Source organism: Oncorhynchus kisutch, unplaced genomic scaffold (genome assembly GCF_002021735.2).
Source record: "Oncorhynchus kisutch isolate 150728-3 unplaced genomic scaffold, Okis_V2 Okis06b-Okis10b_hom, whole genome shotgun sequence".
NCBI lineage: Eukaryota > Metazoa > Chordata > Actinopteri > Salmoniformes > Salmonidae > Oncorhynchus > Oncorhynchus kisutch.
The window spans coordinates 11,765,086-11,777,724 of record NW_022261983.1 but is presented as its reverse complement, the minus strand read 5'-3'; the positions used below and the strand labels follow the sequence as shown (position 1 = coordinate 11,777,724).

Sequence of the window (12,639 nt, the reverse complement as noted above, 5' to 3'; positions counted from 1 at the left end):
GAGAGAGAGAGAGAGACAGAGAGAGAGAGAGAGACAGAGAGAGAGAGAGAGAGAGAGAGAGAGACAGAGAGAGAGAGAGAGAGAGAGAGACAGAGAGAGAGAAAGAGAGAGAGAGAGAGAGAGAGAGAGAGAGAGAGAGAGAGAGAGGTATAGAAAGCAGAACATGGGGGGTCTACTGTAGCCATATGTCTTTGTTTTTGAGATTAGGAACGCCTGAAGTTTGTACCTTTCATTTCGATGAAAGGTGATGAAAGTGATCAAACATACTGTACTACACAAGTACAACTACACACACAGCCATTTACACAAGTACAACTACACACACAGCCATTTACACAAGTACAACTACACAGCCATTTACACAAGTAGAACTACACACACAGCCATTTACACAAGTACAACTACACACATAGCCATTTACACAAGTACAACTACACACACAGCCATTTACACAAGTACAACTACACACAGCCATTTACACAAGTACAAATACACACAGCCATTTACACAAGTACAAATACACACAGCCATTTACACAAGTACAAGTACACACACAGCCATTTACACAAGTACAAGTACACACACAGCCATTTACACAAGTACAAATACACACACAGCCATTTACACAAGTACAACTACACACAGCCATTTACACAAGTACAAATACACACACAGCCATTTACACAAGTACAACTACACACAGCCATTTACACAAGTACAAATACACACACAGCCATTTACACAAGTACAACTACACACACAGCCATTTACACAAGTACAACTACACACACAGCCATTTACACAAGTACAAATACACACACAGCCATTTACAGACGTTGACAAAAGTTCAGCCCATGGTTTGGATTGTTGAGGAGTTCAAAATTCAAGAACTGAAATAAAAGCCAAGTGGAACCATGGGGTTTTGGCCAAATATGGTTGACTCTCAAATGGCACCCTATTCCCTATATAGTGCACTACTTTTGACTAAAGCCCTATGGGCCCATGTTGTTTCTCCACACTCCTACCTGGCATGGTTTCATGACTCTAACAAGTTACTGTTTGTCTCCACAGAACCTTTGCTGATTCAATTTGACTGATCAAGTTATGGGTTATGGCATCATGTTCTGACCACGGTCTTGACCAAGGTTTCAGATTCAGACAGGGCCGAGCAGCGGAAACTAAAGTATAATGTATTATTTCTCATCCAACCAGTGTCTAAATCACTGTAACTACCTGTATTTGGGGCTCCTGTGTGGCGAAGTGGTCTAAGACCCTGGTTCCATTCAGACTGTATCACAGTGGTCTAAGACCCTGGTTCCATTCCATCACAGTGGTCTAAGACCCTGGTTCCATTCAGACTGTATCACAGTGGTCTAAGACCCTGGTTCCACTCCAGACTGTATCACAGTGGTCTCAGACCCTGGTTCCACTCCAGACTGTATCACAGTGGTCTAAGACCCTGGTTCCATTCAGACTGTATCACAGTGGTCTAAGACCCTGGTTCCATTCCAGACTGTATCACAGTGGTCTAAGACCCTGGTTCCCTTCAGACTGTATCACAGTGGTCTAAGGCCCTGGTTCCACTCCAGACTGTATCACAGTGGTCTAAGACCCTGGTTCCATTCAGACTGTATCACAGTGGTCTAAGACCCTGGTTCCATTCCAGACTGTATCACAGTGGTCTAAGACCCTGGTTCAACTCCAGACTGTATCACAGTGGTCTAAGGCCCTGGTTCCATTCCATCACAGTGGTCTAAGACCCTGGTTCCATTCAGACTGTATCACAGTGGTCTAAGACCCTGGTTCCATTCCAGACTGTATCACAGTGGTCTAAGACCCTGGTTCCATTCAGACTGTATCACAGTGGTCTAAGACCCTGGTTCCATTCCAGACTGTATCACAGTGGTCTAAGACCCTGGTTCCATTCCAGACTGTATCACAGTGGTCTAAGACCCTGGTTCCATTCCAGACTGTATCACAGTGGTCTAAGACCCTGGTTCCATTCCAGACTGTATCACAGTGGTCTAAGACCCTGGTTCCATTCCAGACTGTATCACAGTGGTCTAAGGCCCTGGTTCCATTCAGACTGTATCACAGTGGTCTAAGACCCTGGTTCCATTCCAGACTGTATCACAGTGGTCTAAGGCCCTGGTTCCATTCAGACTGTAACACAGTGGTCTAAGACCCTGGTTCCATTCAGACTGTATCACAGTGGTCTAAGACCCTGGCTCCATTGGAGACTGTATCACAGTGGTCTAAGACCCTGGTTCCATTCCATCACAGTGGTCTAAGACCCTGGTTCCATTCAGACTGTATCACAGTGGTCTAAGACCCTGGTTCCACTCCAGACTGTATCACAGCGGTCTAAGGCCCTGCATCTCAGTACTAGAGGAGTCACTACAGACCCTGGTTCCATTCCAGACTGTATCACAGTGGTCTAAGACCCTGGTTCCATTCCAGACTGTATCACAGTGGTCTAAGACCCTGGTTCCATTCAGACTGTATCACAGTGGTCTAAGACCCTGGTTCCATTCCAGACTGTATCACAGTGGTCTAAGACCCTGGTTCCAATCCAGACTGTATCACAGTGGTCTAAGACCCTGGTTCCATTCAGACTGTATCACAGTGGTCTAAGACCCTGGTTCCAATCCAGGCTGTATCACAACCGGCCGTGATTGGCAGTCCCATAGGGCGGTGCACAATTTGCCCCGCGTCATCCGGGTTTGGCCGGTGTAGGCCGTCATTGTTAATAAGAATTTGTTCTTAGCGGACTTGCCTAGTTCAATATAATAAATGTAACCATGTAAGTCATTGAGAACACATTCTCTTCCACACCAATGACGTGGAAAGTAAGATGACACTGCTATTCAAACTCCTGTGGTAAACTCCTGTGGTAAACTCCTGTGGTAGACTCCTGGACCCAAACAAGAGTTCAACTGTACCAAGTCATTAAAGTGATCATATTCTGGGCTCTGTCCTCAATCCCACCTCTCCATCTGAAATGGTCCCGTTGGTCCAGAAGGATGAGTCAGCAGGAGGAAGGTCCACGTTGTTCAGAACTGCTTTGGAAGACAATCTGACAGTGTTACCCATCATGTGGTCTTTAATCACAGAGGACAGACTACGGTAGTCTTTAATCACAGAGGACAGACTACGGTGTTTACATCATGTAGTCTTTAATCACAGAGGACAGACTACAGTGTTACACATCATGTAGTCTTTAATCACAGAGGACAGACTACGGTGTTACACATCATGTAGTCTTTAATCACAGAGGACAGACTACAGACTACGGTAGTCTTTAATCACAGAGGACAGACTACGGTAGTCTTTAATCACAGAGGACAGACTACGGTAGTCTTTAATCACAGAGGACAGACTACGGTGTTACACATCATGTAGTCTTTAATCACAGAGGACAGACTACGGTGTTACACATCATGTAGTCTTTAATCACAGAGGACAGACTACGGTGTTTATATCATGTGGTCTTTAATCACAGAGGACAGACTACGGTGTTACACATCATGAAGTCTTTAATCACAGAGGACAGACTACGGTGTTTATATCATGTGGTCTTTAATCACAGAGGACAGACTACGGTGTTACACATCATGAAGTCTTTAATCACAGAGGACAGACTACGGTGTTTATATCATGTAGTCTTTAATCACAGAGGACAGACTACGGTGTTTATATCATGTAGTCTTTAATCACAGAGGACAGACTACGGTGTTACACATCATGTAGTCTTTAATCACAGAGGACAGACTACGGTGTTTATATCATGTAGTCTTTAATCACAGAGGACAGACTACGGTGTTACACATCATGTAGTCTTTAATCTATCTATTAGTCTATAATTTAGCCCAAACAACTACCTCTTTCCCTACTGTATTTATTTTATTTATTTATTTATTTTGCTCCTTTGCACCCCATTATTTTTTATTTCTGCTTTGCACATTCTTCCATTGCAAATCTACCATTCCAGTGTTTTACTTGCTATATTGTATTTACTTTGCCATCATGGCCTTTTCTTGCCTTTACCTCCCTTATCTCACCTCATTTGCTCACATTGTATATAGACTTGTTTATACTGTATTATTGACTGTATGTTTGTTTTACTCCATGTGTAACTCTGTGTCGTTGTATGTGTCGAACTGCTTTGCTTTATCTTGGCCAGGTCGCAATTGTAAATGAGAACTTGTTCTCAACTTGCCTACCTGGTTAAATAAAGGTGAAATAAATAAATAAATCACAGAGGACAGACTACGCTGTTACTACCTACACAAACATACTAAACTCAGAGACAGACACACAGTCAGACAGAGAAGTGAATCTGTTAGCATCACACTGCCTCCATTGACCTGTCTATTCAGCAACACAGGTCAATATCACAATGTAAAGTAGTATAGAGGTACTACAACACACAACAGCAGTATTCACAAACAACCCTCACACAGGGAAGTGATGCTGCATGCTCACACCATCACCAGGCTGTGAACGATAACAGCTTAGAAGATGTGGTTTACAACATCAGAGTCAGTAAAGAGGTGTTTTATGACATGTTTATGACTCATTTCTTTCCCACCTGTTCACATCAAATGGAACTTTTGTGTTTAGCTTTGAGGTACACGGAGAGAAACTCGAGCTGAAGTTATTTTCAAATAGGCACTTAGAGATGCCAAAAACATTTAACAAACTCTACAATACATACAATTCACAAGACACAAATCTAATCAAGGCGACGCAAAACCAACTAAATTACTGCACAATACGTACATTCTAGAAAAACAGCCACATTCCTCAGGAAGTAGTTCCCTGATCAGTAGTTTAAATTGCAATTGGACGCTATGGGACTTTAATGAGGACCAGCCAACCTTTTTGATACAGGAAGCAGTGATGCATGTTAAAACTGTCGTCTGTGATGAAGCGAAGGGCGCTATGCTAGACGGCATTCACTGCCAGACTAGTGGCTGCTGCAATCTGGTAAATAGTGTCACCATAGTCAAGAACTGGCAGGAAAGTTGACTGTACAATCTGCTTCCTGCTGTTTAGGGAGAGGCAATATCTATTTCTAAAAATAAGAAGCTTACTTTAAATCATAGTTTTATAACTAGCTCATCTGTATGTTTCTTAAGCATTGAGTCTTTGTCAATCCAAATGCTCAGATATACAGTATATAGATGGGAACCTGATCAATGGGGGAGCTCATTTACAACATCTCATTTACAACCGAACGCTGGCCAAGATACGCATATATAGTGTTATATAGTGGTAACCAGTGTTATGTAGTTATAACCAGTGTTATGTAGTGGTAACCAGTGTTATGTAGTTATACCCAGTGTTATGTAGTGGTAACCAGTGTTATGTAGTGGTAACCAGGGTTATGTAGTTATACCCAGTGTTATGTAGTGGTAACCAGTGTTATGTAGTGGTAACCAGTGTTATGTAGTTATAAACAGTTTTATGTAGTTATAACCAGTGGTATGTAGTGGTAACCAGTGTTATGTAGTGGTAACAAGTGTTATGTAGTTTTAAACAGTGTTATGTAGTGTTAACCCTTGTGTTATGTAGTTATACCCAGTGTTATGTAGTGGTAACCAGTGTTATGTAGTGGTAACCAACGTTATGTAGTGGTAACCAGTGTTATGTAGTGGTAACCAGTGTTATGTAGTGGTAACCAGTGTTATGTAGTGGTAGCCAGTGTTATGTAGTGGTAACAAGTGTTATGTAGTGGTAACCAGTGTTATGTAGTGGTAGCCAGTGTTATGTAGTGTTAACAAGTGTTATGTAGTTTTAAACAGTGTTATGTAGTGTTAACCCTTGTGTTATGTAGTGGTAACCAGTGTTATGTAGTGGTAGCCAGTGTTATGTAGTGGTAACCAGTGTTATGTAGTGGTAACCAGTGTTATATAGTTATAGCCAGTATTATGTAGTGGTAACCAGTGTTATGTATTGGTAACCAGTGTTATGTAGTGGTAACCAGTGTTATGTAGTGGTAACCAGTGTTATATAGTGGTAACCAGTGTTATGTAGTGGTAACCAGTGTTATGTAGTGGTAGCCAGTGTTATGTAGTGGTAACGAGTGTTATGTACTGGTAACCAGTGTTATGTATTGGTAGCCAGTGTTATGTAGTGGTAACAAGTGTTACGTAGTGGTAACCAGTGTTATGTAGTGGTAACCAGTGTTATGTAGTGGTAACCAGTGTTGTGTAGTTATAGCCAGTGTTATGTAGTGGTAACCAGTGTTATGTAGTGGTAACCAGTGTTATGTAGTGGTAACCAGTGTTATGTAGTGGTAACCAGTGTTATGTAGTGGTAACCAGTGTTATATAGTTATAGCCAGAGTTATGTAGTGGTAACCAGTGTTATGTAGTGGTAACCAGTGTTATGTAGTTATAACCAGTTTTATGTAGTGGTAACCAGTGTTATGTAGTGGTAACCAGTGTTATGTAGTGGTAACCAGTGTTATGTAGTGGTAACCAGTGTTATGTAGTGGTAACCTCTGTGTTATGTAGTTATAACCAGTTTTATGTAGTTATAACCAGTTGTATGCAGTTATAACCAGTGGTATGTAGTTATAACCAGTGTTATGTAGTGGTAACAAGTGTTATGTAGTTATAAACAGTGTTATGTCGTGTTAACCCTTGTGTTATGTAGTTATACCCAGTGCTATGTAGTGGTAACCAGTGTTATGTAGTGGTAACCAGTGTTATGTAGTGGTAACCATTGTTATGTAGTGGTAACCAGTGTTATGTAGTGGTAACCAGTGTTATGTAGTGGTAACCAGTGTTATGTAGTGGTAACCTCTGTGTTATGTAGTTATAACCAGTTTTATGTAGTTATAACCAGTTGTATGTAGTTATAACCAGTGGTATGTAGTTATAACCAGTGTTATGTAGTGGTAACAAGTGTTATGTAGTTTTAAACAGTGTTATGTAGTGTTAACCCTTGTGTTATGTAGTTATACCCAGTGTTATGTAGTGGTAACCAGTGTTATGTAGTGGTAACCAGTGTTATGTAGTGGTAACCAGTGTTATGTAGTGGTAACCAGTGTTATGTAGTGGTAACCAGTGTTATGTAGTGGTAACAAGTGTTATGTAGTGGTAACCAGTGTTATGTAGTGGTAACCAGTGTTATGTAGTGGTAACCAGTGTTGTGTAGTTATAGCCAGTGTTATGTAGTGGTAACCAGTGTTATGTAGTGGTAGCCAGTGTTATGTAGTGGTAACCAGTGGTATGTAGTGGTAACCAGTGTTATGTAGTGGTAACCAGTGTTATGTAGTGGTAACCATTGTTATGTAGTGGTAACCAGTGTTATGTAGTGGTAACCAGTGCTATGTAGTGGTAACCAGTGTTATGTAGTGGTAACCAGTGTTATGTAGTGGTAACCTCTGTGTTATGTAGTTATAACCAGTTTTATGTAGTTATAACCAGTTGTATGTAGTTATAACCAGTGGTATGTAGTTATAACCAGTGTTATGTAGTGGTAACAAGTGTTATGTAGTTTTAAACAGTGTTATGTAGTGTTAACCCTTGTGTTATGTAGTTATACCCAGTGTTATGTAGTGGTAACCAGTGTTATGTAGTGGTAACTAGTGTTATGTAGTGGTAACCAGTGTTATGTAGTGGTAACCAGTGTTATGTAGTGGTAACCAGTGTTATGTAGTGGTAACAAGTGTTATGTAGTGGTAACCAGTGTTATGTAGTGGTAACCAGTGTTATGTAGTGGTAACCAGTGTTGTGTAGTTATAGCCAGTGTTATGTAGTGGTAACCAGTGTTATGTAGTGGTAGCCAGTGTTATGTAGTGGTAACCAGTGGTATGTAGTGGTAACCAGTGTTATATAGTTATAGCCAGTGTTATGTAGTGGTAACCAGTGTTATGTAGTGGTAACCAGTGTTATGTAGTTATACCCAGTGTCATGTAGTGGTAACCAGTGTTATGTAGTGGTAACCAGTGTTATGTAGTGGTAACCATTGTTATGTAGTGGTAACCAGTGTTATGTAGTGGTAACCAGTGTTATGTAGTGGTCACCAGTGTTATGTAGTGGTAACCAGTGTTATGTAGTGGTAACCTCTGTGTTATGTAGTTATAACCAGTTTTATGTAGTTATAACCAGCTGTATGTAGTTATAACCAGTGGTATGTAGTTATAACCAGTGTTATGTAGTGGTAACAAGTGTTATGTAGTTTTAAACAGTGTTATGTAGTGTTAACCCTTGTGTTATGTAGTTATACCCAGTGTTATGTAGTGGTAACCAGTGTTATGTAGTGGTAACCAGTGTTATGTAGTGGTAACCAGTGTTATGTAGTGGTAACCAGTGTTATGTAGTGGTAACCAGTGTTATGTAGTGGTAACCAGTGTTATGTAGTGGTAACAAGTGTTATGTAGTGGTAACCAGTGTTATGTAGTGGTAACCAGTGTTATGTAGTGGTAACCAGTGTTGTGTAGTTATAGCCAGTGTTATGTAGTGGTAACCAGTGTTATGTAGTGGTAGCCAGTGTTATATAGTGGTAACCAGTGTTATGTAGTGGTAACCAGTGTTATGTAGTGGTAACCAGTGTTATGTAGTGGTAACCTCTGTGTTATGTAGTTATAACCAGTTTTATGTAGTTATAACCAGTTGTATGTAGTTATAACCAGTGGTATGTAGTTATAACCAGTGTTATGTAGTGGTAACAAGTGTTATGTAGTTTTAAACAGTGTTATGTAGTGTTAACCCTTGTGTTATGTAGTTATACCCAGTGTTATGTAGTGGTAACCAGTGTTATGTAGTGGTAACTAGTGTTATGTAGTGGTAACCAGTGTTATGTAGTGGTAACCAGTGTTATGTAGTGGTAACCAGTGTTATGTAGTGGTAACAAGTGTTATGTAGTGGTAACCAGTGTTATGTAGTGGTAACCAGTGTTATGTAGTGGTAGCCAGTGTTATGTAGTGGTAACCAGTGGTATGTAGTGGTAACCAGTGTTATATAGTTATAGCCAGTGTTATGTAGTGGTAACCAGTGTTATGTAGTGGTAACCAGTGTTATGTAGTTATAACCAGTGTCATGTAGTGGTAACCAGTGTCATGTAGTGGTAACCAGTGTTATGTAGTGGTAGCCAGTGTTATGTAGTGGTAACCAGTGTTATGTAGTGGTAACCAGTGTTATGTAGTGGTAACAAGTGTTATGTAGTTTTAAACAGTGTTATGTAGTGTTTAACCCTTGTGTTATGTAGTTGTACCCAGTGTTATGTAGTGGTAACCAGTGTTATGTAGTGGTAACCAGTGTTATGTAGTGGTAGCCAGTGTTATGTAGTGGTAACCAGTGGTATGTAGTGGTAACCAGTGTTATATAGTTATAGCCAGTGTTATGTAGTGGTAACCAGTGTTATGTAGTGGTAACCAGTGTTATGTAGTGGTAGCCAGTGTTATGTAGTGGTAACCAGTGTTATGTAGTGGTAACCAGTGTTATGTAGTGGTAGCCAGTGTTATGTAGTGGTAACCAGTGTTATGTAGTGGTAACCAGTGTTATGTAGTGGTAGCCAGTGTTATGTAGTGGTAACAAGTGTTATGTAGTGGTAACCAGTGTTATGTAGTGGTAACCAGTGTTATGTAGTGGTAACCCAGTGTTATGTAGTGGTAACCTCTGTGTTATGTAGTTATAACCAGTTTTATGTAGTTATAACCAGTTGTATGCAGTTATAACCAGTGGTATGTAGTTATAACCAGTGTTATGTAGTGGTAACAAGTGTTATGTAGTTTTAAACAGTGTTATGTAGTGTTAACCCTTGTGTTATGTAGTTATACCCAGTGTTATGTAGTGGTAACCAGTGTTATGTAGTGGTAACCAGTGTTATGTAGTGGTAACCATTGTTATGTAGTGGTAACCAGTGTTATGTAGTGGTAACCAGTGTTATGTAGTGGGTAACCAGTGTTATGTAGTGGTAACCTCTGTGTTATGTAGTTATAACCACTTTTATGTAGTTATAACCAGTTGTATGTAGTTATAACCAGTGGTATGTAGTTATAACCAGTGTTATGTAGTGGTAACAAGTGTTATGTAGTTTTAAACAGTGTTATGTAGTGTTAACCCTTGTGTTATGTAGTTATACCCAGTGTTATGTAGTGGTAACCAGTGTTATGTAGTGGTAACCAGTGTTATGTAGTGGTAACCAGTGTTATGTAGTGGTAACCAGTGTTATGTAGTGGTAACCAGTGTTGTGTAGTTATAGCCAGTGTTATGTAGTGGTAACCAGTGTTATGTAGTGGTAGCCAGTGTTATGTAGTGGTAACCAGTGGTATGTAGTGGTAACCAGTGTTATGTAGTGGTAACCAGTGTTATGTAGTGGTAACAAGTGTTATGTAGTTTTAAACAGTGTTATGTAGTGTAAAACCCTTGTGTTATGTAGTTATACCCAGTGTTATGTAGTGGTAACCAGTGTTATGTAGTGGTAGCCAGTGTTATGTAGTGGTAACCAGAGGTATGTAGTGGTAACCAGTGTTATATAGTTATAGCCAGTGTTATGTAGTGGTAACCAGTGTTATGTAGTGGTAACCAGTTTTATGTAGTGGTAACCAGTGTTATGTAGTGGTAACCAGTGTTATGTAATGGTAACCTCTGTGTGAACATCTCTGTGTGTGCCCCTGATCTCTGACACTGTGGCTACGTTCCAGGACGTCTTCATGCAGTCACGCTGCACATCTCACATCTCAGAACACTGCTATGGTGTGTAATGTGGCTATTGACAGGATAAACACTTCTCCTGGTGTAGTGAGATATGGGGCTGTGTCTAGCAAGTGTCCTGGAGCAGGAGTACTGATCTATATAGGATCAGTTTTGCCCCTTAGATCACAATGAATAGGATTACATGGACGGGACGGGGGGGCTGATCCTAGATCAGCAATCCTATTGTGAGAAGCTTAACACATATTCATCTATGGAGCACTACTGCAATAAAGAAGACAACCAGGAACATGCCCAGTCTCAGACACTGAAGGCTGGTAACAGACAACCAACCAGCCAGATTGGCACTAGTTTGGCTACCAGTCTTTTTAGCTAACATTCCACACCTTGCCACTAATTTGCCAAAGACAGGAGTGGAATGTAATGGCTTAACAGAGAAGGCAACCAGGCTAGATAGGCACACTCAGGACTTTGCAGCTGGAGATGTCAATACTAAAACGGATGTGATTTAATGTGATGATGTGTCCACTCTGCTCATATCTTCATTTTTGCTACGTCCTATTGAACATGCCACAGTGATGATAGGAGAGAATAGAGAGAATAAAGTGTGTTCACTTCATTAAAAGTTCAACTGTGCAGAGTTGGTGCTGATGGAAATACATCCTATAGCAATGTGGAAAATTACGTAAGAAAATTCAAAACAGTCTTCAGCAGGGGCGGCAGGGTAGTCTAGTGGTAAGAGCGTGGAAGCGGCAGGGTAGCCTAGTGGTTAGAGCGTTGGACTAGTAACCGGAAGGTTGCAAGTTCAAACCCCTGAGCTGACAAGGTACAAATCTATCGTTCTGCCCCCCACGGTTCCTAGGCCGTCATTGAAAATAAGAATCTGTTCTTAACTGTCTTGCCTAGTTAAATAAAGGTATAAAAAAAAGACAAATTATGTATTTCATTTTCCAAATAAATTGTTTCAATTTATTTCAAAGTCGTTTCAAATCATTTGTCTAGATATGTGGCCTGTCTGTGAAGGTCTTTCAGTGAGCCCTCTCTCTAGTCTAGAAGAGAAACGTGGCCGCGCTTTACGCGCAGCGGGTAGTAGGTACCAACCTGCTGGTAGCTCGCCTCCCCGGGTCTGAAGGTGTTATCAACGGGCTGGAAGGTGAAGTTGAAGTGGGGGAAATTGTGCAGCCAGTAGGTCCACCATGGAGCGATATAGTCCAGCCGTGCCGTGGCCATTCCTTATTACAAAAAGTGCTTCTGGACCCTTAAAATCTTAAGGACTCGAGACCCCGTCAGTATAGCCTAATCCTCGGTTCTGGACAAAAACAAATCATGAATCCGCGACTTCTTGTTGGAAAACACTTTACAATGTAGCGCAGGAGAATAAACAATACAAAACTACTTCCTTTGACTCTTTGCCCTCAGAACAAGGCATTACAACAGCATTATCTCGGTATCTCCGTGGTCCCGTGTCGTGTTCTGCAGATAGACAGCTGTTTTAACTTCTCGGAGGCGCATTCACGGGTGAGCTCGTTCCAGTAGAAGCCGCTTTTTTTGACTGGACCGCGCGCGACGCGCACTCATCCAAGGCACGAGACTGACTGACGATAGCGCCCTTCAATACACAGTGCGTGACCGGTTTTAAACCATTTACAGCTGCGGTCAAGAAAGTATAACCTAGTGGAAAATGATATGGCTACAGTGAAGACGATGCGGTTAATACATTCAGGTCATGAAATTAAATATATAATTATGATGGTATTAGAATAAAACCCATAGGCTCATATCTGGTATAAAACTGCCGGTTATCAGAGCAGAATGTATCTCATGTAATCCGACGGCTAAAGCACTATAGTAGTGAACAATTCATGAAAGGCTGTGGTTTGTGTGAGTGTGGTGTAGGTTCTGATAATGCCGGTAAGGCTGGCAAGCATTTGAACGGAGGCAGCGCTAGGCCTTAACGTGCTACGTGGTC

At 41.0% G+C, this 12,639-nt stretch overlaps 1 protein-coding gene across 1 annotated transcript in view; it reads right to left on the bottom strand.

The window, feature by feature from the left end:
• The window catches only part of LOC116359966 (protein tweety homolog 2-like), an 80,791-nt gene extending 68,606 nt beyond the window's left edge, over positions 1–12,185 (bottom strand). Inside the window, exon 1 of the mRNA XM_031814190.1 lies at positions 11,772–12,185. Coding sequence (XP_031670050.1) covers positions 11,772–11,900 — 129 coding nt within the window. The 5' untranslated portion in view covers positions 11,901–12,185. The remainder of the gene's footprint in view (positions 1–11,771) is intronic.
• Between the last annotated feature and the right edge of the window lie 454 nt (positions 12,186–12,639).